The 9695-nt window shown below is 46.8% G+C and overlaps 1 protein-coding gene across 3 annotated transcripts in view; it reads right to left on the bottom strand.

Annotated features, from left to right (window-relative positions):
• The window catches only part of VIL1 (villin 1), a 32658-nt gene extending 24537 nt beyond the window's left edge, over nt 1-8121 (bottom strand). The window contains exons 1-2 of one of the 3 annotated variants that reach the window (XM_081206089.1): nt 7996-8121; nt 2121-2270 (exon numbers count right to left, since the gene is read on the bottom strand). In XM_081206089.1, coding sequence (XP_081062215.1) covers nt 2121-2254 — 134 coding nt within the window. In that variant the 5' untranslated portion in view covers nt 2255-2270; nt 7996-8121. Of the gene's footprint in view, nt 1-2120; nt 2271-3890; nt 3980-7995 lie in introns of those variants that run through there. The other 2 variants (XM_081206087.1, XM_081206088.1) reach the window with 2 other exon arrangements.
• Nucleotides 8122-9695: the final 1574 nt, after the last annotated feature.

Genomic DNA, 9695 nt, shown 5'->3' on the forward strand with positions numbered 1-9695 from the left:
GCAAGGTGATTGAGCGAGCGGTTGCCGAACAACTCCAGGCACGCCTGGAAGAAGCGGACCATTTGGATCCCTTCCAGTCGGGATTCAGGCCTCATCATGGGACTGAAACTGCCTTGGTCGCACTGGTTGATGATCTCCGGCGGGCTAGGGACAAAGGTGAGAGCTGTTTCCTAGTTCTGCTGGATCTCTCAGCGGCGTTTGATACCATCGACCATAGCATCCTTCTGGACCGTCTTGAGGGGCTGGGAGCTGGGGGCACTGTTATACAGTGGTTCCGCTCCTTCCTCCTGGGCCGTGTTCAGAAAGTGGTGGTGGGGGATGAGTGTTCAGACCCTTGGGCCCTCACTTGTGGGGTGCCTCAGGGTTCTGTCCTCTCCCCCATGCTTTTTAACATCTATATGAAGCCGCTGGGAGAGATCATCAGGAGGTTTGGGCTGGGTGTTCATCAGTATGCGGATGACACCCAGCTCTACCTCTCTTTTAAATCAGAACCAGTGAAGGCGGTGAAGGTCCTGTGTGAGTGTCTGGAGGCGGTTGGAGGATGGATGGCGGCTAACAGATTGAGGTTGAATCCTGACAAGACAGAAGTACTGTTTTTGGGGGACAGGAGGCGGGCAGGTGTGGAGGATTCCCTGGTCCTGAATGGGGTAACTGTGCCCCTGAAGGACCAGGTGCGCAGCCTGGGAGTCATTTTGGACTCACAGCTGTCCATGGAGGCACAGGTCAAATCTGTGTCCAGGGCAGCTGTTTACCAGCTCCATCTGGTACGTAGGCTGAGACCCTATCTGCCTGTGGACTGTCTCGCCAGAGTGGTGCATGCTCTGGTTATCTCCCGCTTGGACTACTGCAATGCGCTCTACGTGGGGCTACCTTTGAAGGTGACGCGGAAACTACAATTAATCCAGAATGCGGCAGCTAGACTGGTGACTGGGAGCGGCCGCCGAGACCATATAACACCGGTCTTGAAAGACCTGCATTGGCTCCCAGTACGTTTCCGAGCACAATTCAAAGTGTTGGTGCTGACCTTTAAAGCCCTAAACGGCCTCGGTCCAGTATATCTGAAGGAGCGTCTCCACCCCCATCAGTCTGCCCGGACGCTGAGGTCCAGCGCCGAGGGCCTTCTGGCGGTTCCCTCACTGCGAGAAGCAAAGCTACAGGGAACCAGGCAGAGGGCCTTCTCGGTAGTGGCGCCCGCCCTGTGGAACGCCCTTCCAGCAGATGTCAAAGCGATAAACAACTACCTGACATTCAGGAGACATCTTAAGGCAGCCCTGTTCAGGGAAGTTTTTAACGTGTGACATTTTACTGTCTTTTTGGTTTTTATGGAAGCCGCCCAGAGTGGCTGGGGAGGCCCAGCCAGATGGGCGGGGTATAAATAATAAATTATTATATTATTATTATTATTATTAACACTTTTAAAAACCAGGAGAGGTCCTCTCTACCAGGAACAGGGGAGAAAATCAATTCGATTTTCATTTAAAACTGAACTGATCAGAATCACACTTTCTGAAATAATATGAGACAGAAACCCCAGCCCCCTACAAAATCCACACTTTCCCAAATTTTGTAATGCAGTTCTCCAGCGTTTACCCAAACGTGTGCTAGGGGGAAATGAGCATAAAAATGAATATATTAGTGGAAATATGATACAAGAAGGCATTACGTTAGGGGAAATTAGTTGCAAAAACAATGTGCACATTTTTGAAAACTGCATGTAAAAATGTGTTTCTTAGGAGAAATTCGCACAGGAGAAACCTTGAAATTGGGGTCCTGGACCCTAGCTTCACTATAAAGGCTCAGAACCTCTTCTCGCCCCTCAGAAACCTGAAATCATTTGACAAGAAAAGCCACCCAGACTAAGCAGAGAGGGGGGGGGGAAGGAGGCTGCTTGCTATCTTCTCCTAGGATAGCCTTCTTCAAGCTGGTGCTCTCCGCGTCTTTTAGACTACAGCTGCCATCCACTTTCGCCTGCACATTCTGCTACCCCCAAAGATCTAGAAGGCACCAGCCTGGGGAAGGCTGCTCTGGGCAAGACAATGCTGGCATGAAGCCGAGGGCTAGAGCAAGGACAGATGGGAGTCCAAAGCAGGCCCTGGATCTCCCCGGAACCACCTCCTTACCTTTGCTGCGGTGTCTGTTTGGTGGGCACACAGCACCTTGGAGACGGACTGTGCCTGAACAGAGCAAGCAGCGGGGTGACCTTTGGACCCTCCTTCCCTCGGCACGGAATGCCATCGCCACCTGCCTTCGCCATATAAGGGCAATCGTGTCTAAGAACGGAAGAATGGCAGAGTGAGCCCAAGGTCCTTTGACACACGAGCATTGGCACACGAGCCTCATCTCACTCCCCATGTGTGCACACACCTGAGCGGAAATTGCTGAAATGTCCAGGTGCATGGCAGTCCATGTCGCTTTAGTACATTTCAGCGAAGTTCATTTAAAAAGCTCACTTTCAGTTCTTGAAATATAGCAACCCTAGCCCAACCTCCTACAATGCTGGAATCTCAACGAAAGCATCCATGACCACCTAACCTCTGCTTAAAACCCTCCAAGGAAAGAGAGTCGACAAATAGAAACATTGAAAGAAAGAACTGGGCAAACCTTTGCAGTTTTGATTCTTAAAAAAGACAGCAAGTTTTGGCAACAAATTAAGATGCAGGTGGAAATATATCACAATCAATGCACCAGGCTTGTAGATGTGGGGGACGGGGGTAGGGGAATAGTGGGAAGGTATTATTAACAGTGAGCCAGTAATCTGTTGACTTTTTGAACTGCACCCTTCTTCTAAACACATTCTATCTTTTACCCCCAACATCAGTCAGCACCAACTGTCCATTCTGCAGGGGAGCATATTGTGATCCTTGCACACAGTCATAAAAAAATCTGTAGGGTATGGCATGCTCATCTTAAATTTTCAAATTAAATTGTCCTTCAGCAGTTAATGTTGCACATTAAGATGCATTTATAATTCATATACATTCTGAAGAGTCATAATTAAATTTATTTTCATAATCATGTTTCATCTCCAATCAGAAGGCATGTGATTGGATATTCTGTGTAGATGAGTTCTCTTATAAAACTTAGGGAACTTCCAGACCACCTGTCTGGTGAACATTCATCCTTGTGTGGGAGATTGTATGACATGGCTAACTCCTCCTGACCCTGGTGAACTGGAACACACACAAAACATGGAATGGGCTCCCCAGCTTTGTACACATTACACAGCAGCCCATCTGGAAGTGCCCTTCTACTCTTGGCAGAAGCAATATCTTCCTTTACAGCCACACCTAGCTCCGAAAGTCTCCCTCAGTCATCCTACGGCTCTAACCATGCGATTAACAGCTGTCAGTGACCCCGTGAAGGGCCAAAGGCCTTCTCTTACTCTGGCAGTGATCTTTTTATGGCTCTGGGGAAACGCTCGATTTATCTTATCTCTGCTGTTGAGCTAGCAGAAATAAATCTCTCTCCAATACAACTCCTGCTGTCAACCGCTCATTCCTATCTACCTAATTGACAATGTACTAGAAGGGAAGGAGTTTTAACAATTTTCAATCCACAGTTCAAGCCACAATCAAGGCAGCTTACAACATGGAAAAGAAAGCTTAACTACAACATAACAAAAGGAAAAGAAGGGACCCCTGACCATTAGGTCCAGTCGCAAATGACTCTGGGGTTGTAGCGCTCATCTCACTTTGTTGGCTGAGGGAGCCGGTGTACAGCTTCCAGGTCATGTGGCCAGCATGACTAAGCCGCTTCTGGCAAACCAGAGCAGCGCACGGAAACGCCGTTTACCTTCCTGCTGGAGTGATACCTATTTATCTACTTGCACTTTCGACGTGCTTTCGAACTGCTAGGTTGGCAGGAGCAGGGACCGAGCAACGGGAGCTCACCCCATCGCGGGGATTTGAACCGCCAACCTTCTGATAGGCAAGCCCTAGGCTCTGTGGTTTTACCCACAGAGCCACCCACATCCCATAACAAAAGTAGTCATAAATAAATCTCAAGATCTAAAATAAAGATACAAAAAAACCAACAACACCCAAGAGCAACAATAACAATAACCCACCATCAAAAAAACCAAACACCACCCCAGCCCAAGACTCTGTATTTGCTTATAAGGAAATGCCAAGCGATAAGCAATCAATTGGTGGAAACGATCAGGACTCTCATAAGCAATGCTCAGAACAGCATTGTAACTTAAAATAATTTCATCCCCCTCCGGCCCAAACCAGCCCTGAAAGGGAAATCTACAATTAGGCTCTCCCATGGCTACTGTTTTGCTAACTGGCAACCCCACTGAGTGGTTCTGAAGATCAAGGACAAGGGTGTGGTGCCCGTTATCCTGTTGCTCCAGGACAGGGCATGTACCGTAACTCTTTCCTCGGTGTAAATTTCCCCACCTCCCCCACCTCCCAAGCTGCTATGAGTGGGAGGGGCATGGGAAAGAGAGGAGCAGATGAGATTCTTGCATCTGCAGTGCTAATAGGTAGAGGGTGGGAGGAGGAAACAGCCTCTCCCAGAGCACAAAGTCCCAGTCTTCAAAGCAACCACTGAAAGTAAATCACCAACACCACCGGACAGCAGTCACATGCAGAAAAGCACACTCTGGTAACCAGCAGCCTTGATTACTACAATGTGTTATATATGGGGATGCCTTTGAATATGTTTTAAGGAATGTCAGTTAGTTTAAATAAAGCAGCCATGCTGTTAAAAGGCTCCTGTCCTAAGGAACATATCCTGCTCATTTGGAAGTTGCTTCACTGGCTGCTTATTTGTTTCCATTGAGCTTGTCAACTGCAGATTTCAACCCATATCTTACTCCATGGTCAGCCCCACATTCTACCCCTGGCACCGCTCCAGCTCATTGAACTATTGCATCAGCCTAACACAGATGAAAACATCATCTAGGCATCATTTGTAAGAACACGATTCCATGCAGGGCAAAGAGGAAAAATCTTGTAGGACAGGTGACTGAATAGGCTTGCCATACCTCTGGGAAATCCTGGACGCGTCCTCTTTTGGGGGGCCAACATACCCATCTGGGGGGATTTTTACATTTTAAAAAGGAATGTCTGGAATTTTTCTTTTGTTTTTTTTTGGGGGGGGAGGGTGGCGGCTTGGGCGCAGGCGCTCGGGCATGGGCTGTCTGATTTTTTTGCTCTTCAAGATATGGCAATCCTATGACTGAAAACTTTGGCCCTCTAGATGGTGCTGAAGTACAACTCCCATCATCCTTGGCCATTGGCCCTGCTTGCTGGGGCTGATGGGAGTTGTAGTTCAACAACATCTGGATGGCTGAAGGTTTGCCACATCTGGTTACTGACAAGGTTACTGACAGGAAGGCCAGGATCTAGGATACTCGTGGGTGAGGGGAAGATACTGGAGTGGTCTTATTTAGGAGAATACCAGTGGTTTCAGATGAACAGAAGAAAGTCTGTTCCCTATTACCTAGCTGATCCCCAGCAGCTTATTCAAATATTAACAAGCAATTTCCTACTTTTATTACTTTTATCGCTTGAGGGAAAACAAACAGTGTATGGAGAAGAGAAACCATTTATGATGTCGACTCTGCCCCTGGCCTGTGGACTATCATCTTTTGCAGTGCCTTGGAGGGATAAAGGAATTAGAGCATGTGTAGTAATCTTAGGACACCCACACTAGAGACAGGATAAAATTTGAACTAAGATTTTTGGCTTATTAAAGGGACACTGTGTACACGAAGGACTACTGATACTCACATTGGGGTCTTAAAAGTGTTGACTGTTTCTGAAGACTCAAGAGGCACGGTTGCTGCCACTACCCTCTGCCACTACCTCAGCCAAATATTCCCACAACTCAGTCCGGCTGTTAGGGACAATATATCTCTGTACTCCAAATCTTCTCCAGTTGTGCTTCTGGCTGCTTGGACAGTTTAGCCAGTTTAGATATTTATTGAAGGCACCCTCTCAGACTAACTCAGCTACCAGCTCCCTTCCTTCATCTTCTCTAGGCGAGTGTTGATAAAACACAGAGTATTAATATACAGGCCTCAATTGCTGCCTGGAGCTAATGGGAATTGGAATGCAAGACCCTCCGAAGGGTCACAGGTTTCCCACCTCTGCTTCAAGGCCCCAATTAACCCAACTATATTTCTTAAGCAATTACTGTTACTACAACTCCTACTAGCAGTATTTTTCTAATAATTATGCAATAGCTCAGGAGTATGAATCGGCAAACATCAGATAGTGTCTTGGTTCCATAGGGATGCAGTCTCTATCCTTGAAGACAACCCTATCAACCAACAACCTGGCAATTGCATCTACAGCTATGAATTGGCCTTTGTTAAACACAGTGCAGAACACTACATTACAATGATCAATTGTGAATGGTGGGGGGGAATATTTTTTGCCATTTAAACATTACTGCGTTAGTTTAATCCTTTTGCATTATGGTAAATGAATGCATCTTCTAGTTTCCTCATTCTGCTCATGCTTCTTAGACCTTTAGAATATATTCCTGCCTTGGATGTGTGTGTGTGTGTGTGTGTGTGTGTGTGTGTGTTCCAGATAATGACTGTTGGGTCAAGCCCCCTCATTTAAGAAAATGGGTGATGGAGAAATCCCAGGGTGAAATGCTTTGCTGCATTTCCATTAATTTGACGGGGGCACATCCCTCAATCCATTGCAGAAACTGCTGGAGCACAACTCTCAAATGGCATGCTGATGCTTCAGTGGCTACATTGAAGATATGGCATACCGGGGGTGCTAACTAGAATAACATATTGTGGGGGCCTAGGTAAGCCCCACCCTGCATAATCAATCACATGACACGGTGCACACACACCATTTGAATGACAATGCCCATCACCTTTGTGGGGGCCCAGCCCCCTAAAATATTTTATTGCAGGGACCAAAGCCCCCACAGCCCGTAGGAGTTGGCTGCTATGTGGCATACAATGGAGCTGCTTCTACTTGAGTTGTTTCTGCAGTCAGGCCTGCCTGTCTCCTCTTTGCCCTGGCAGTCTGGACCCCTGTTTGGTCACCCACTCCTGTGATGATGGGCTTCACTTTAGCCTAACTCAGCTTTTCAACCCGTGTCTCCCACATAAGAATCTTTTAAATACCTGCAACATCTCAACAAAAATGCATGTCCTCCAATGACCCCTATTTCCTGCTTGTTAAACCATAGTTCCTATTTGGGTGCTTTTCAAAATGCTGTCTGAATGAACTGCTTCTCCACCATCCCATCCCATAACTGTCTATTCAGATAAGTAATGGTGCTGATTATGTTTCTGAGTTGCCACTATTCTGTAATTAGCGCAACCAGAATAAATTTCTTTCTTTTCCTTTTCCTTTTCTTTCTTGCATAGCAAACACCAGTTTAAACCTCTCAAGGATGAAAAAGTGAGGCATACATTAAAAATAAAAAGTAAAACTTATTATCCATGTACTAAGATGTCCACTTTCAGAAGTCAGTACAAGGTGAGTTGTCGGCTGTCAATATGATTTAATATTGCATAGTGAGCAAAGAGCCTCTAGCAATGTATGGTGGAAGGGCTGTAGTTTAGTGATAGAGCCTCTGATTTGTATGCAGAAAGTTCCAGATTCAATTCCCAGCATCCCCAGAAAAGGCTGGTAATGTCCCCTTGTCTGAAACCCTGGAGAGCTGCTGCCAATCACCATCTCCTCAAAAGGCAGAAAATCATTGTTTTGCGCAAAATTCTGGTTTTCCAATTATTGCCATCTGACCAACCCATTGGTTGCCAACTCACAAGTAAACAAAAAACAGCCTGGCCTGCTCTTGTGATGTTAACAACAGCTTGATATGAAGAAATCAGAAGGTGAAGCTTTTCACAGCAAAGAGATAAACATCACCACTGACTGTCTGGATCCTAAGCTGTTTTCCAGAGAGACAGCTACAGTGGCCAGCGAATAAGTTGGCAATCCTACCTGCCCCACCTTCTGACATTCCAGCTCATGACCCCTTCGGTGCAAAGACAACAGCCTCAGAGCTTACCTGATGCAGGAGCAGATGCCAAATATTTTTAATACCCCCAAATTATTAATTCGGTTCTGTAGTTTGTTGCTGGTTGTTGTTGCTATGCCCTAGTCTGTGTGGGAGAAGCAGAACGGTCTGGGTGAGGGAGGGTGGCAAAGCCAGCAGCCTAGGCATGGATTATTCCTGCTCCAGTAGACAGCCAGTTAACACCCCCCTTTGTGGCCCCCAATGAACTGAATTCCAGCAAACACTATTTAAAAGGCGGTGTGGGGAAGACAGAAGCTCATGCAGTGGGGGGGGGGGGGAGAGAACAGAGAAAACAAAGGCCAAGTCAAGCCTAACTAGGAGGAACAGAGCCAGACAGAGACTGAGGAACAAACAAACAAGATGAAGAAAATTGGCCCTTCTGCAGCCTCTGGGTGGAACTAATGGGTTAGATCCAAAGCACAATAGAAAAGATGAACTGAATGTGCAGGGACAAAACTTCAAGGCTGAACCATCCCTCTTCACTTGACTGGCCCTATCATTAGGCAGAGGGAGGCATCTGCTTTAGGCAGCTGCTTTGTGGTGTCATAAAAGGGCTACAGATTTTTTAAATTTTCGCTTTAGGTGCAAAAGTAACTTCTGTACTGGCCTTGATTAGGGGCAGGGGCAGCAAAATGCCTTGAAGTGGCTGAAGCTGATTCCTGGTTCTGTATTCTGAGCATGGATTCTTCAGAGGCATGGTGGATTAAACCATTGCACCCAGACTCCCAAACAGGTGCAAAGAGGGACACTCAAGCTTGTAGGATTGTTGGGTCCAGACCCTCAGGCAGCTTCTGTAAATTAGAAAGTTACTTAGCAAGGGAAACCATACATGACTTCTCTCATCATCATGATGGTCATAAACTCTCTCAACAGAGAAGCAGCAACAACAACTTTGCAGTAAGCTGCAGATAGGTAGCCGTGTTGGTCTGCCATAGTCAAAATAAAAAAATTCCTTCCAGTAGCACCTTAAAGACCAACTAAGTTAGTTCTTGGTATGAGCTTTCGTGTGCATGCACACTTCTTCAGATACACTGAAACAGAAGTTGCCAGATCCTTCTATATAGTGAGAAGGTGGGGAGGGGTATTACTCAGAAGTAATTTGCAGTAAGCTGATGCGGGTGGCACTGTGGTCTAAACCACTGAGCCTCTTGGGCTTGCTGATCAGAAGGTCCATGGTTCAAATATCTGCGACAGGGTGAGCTCCTGTTGCTCGGTCCCAGCTCCTGCCAACCTAGTAGTTTGAATGCACGCCCCAAAAGTGCAAGCAGATAAATAGGTAGGTACTACTCCAGCAGGAAGGTAAACAGTGTTTCCGTGCACTGCTCTGGTTTCGGTGTTCCGTTGTGCTGGCCACATGACCCAGAAAAACTGTCTGCGGACAAACGCCAGCTCCCTCAGCCTGTAAAGCAAGATGAGCACCGCAACCCCAGAGTAGTCTGTCAGAGGTCCTTTAACTTTACCCTTTACCTGTTGTTGTTGTTTTTTTTACTAACTTTATTTATTAGTTAAATTTCTATCCCAGTCTTTCTCCCTGGTGTGGTTGTCAGGGACTGACTGGACACTGAGGGCTGGTGGCTGGATAGTGGTGAGCGGGCATTGAGAGAAGGGGGGGGGGGGGTTGGAGACAGACTTTGAAGCAGGGATCAGTGAACTGGGGGAGCCTGTAACAGCCAGGAGATGAGAGTCAAGCA

The sequence above is a fragment of the Podarcis bocagei genome, assembly GCF_964188305.1.
Source record: "Podarcis bocagei genome assembly, chromosome: 1".
NCBI classification, from domain to species: domain Eukaryota; kingdom Metazoa; phylum Chordata; class Lepidosauria; order Squamata; family Lacertidae; genus Podarcis; species Podarcis bocagei.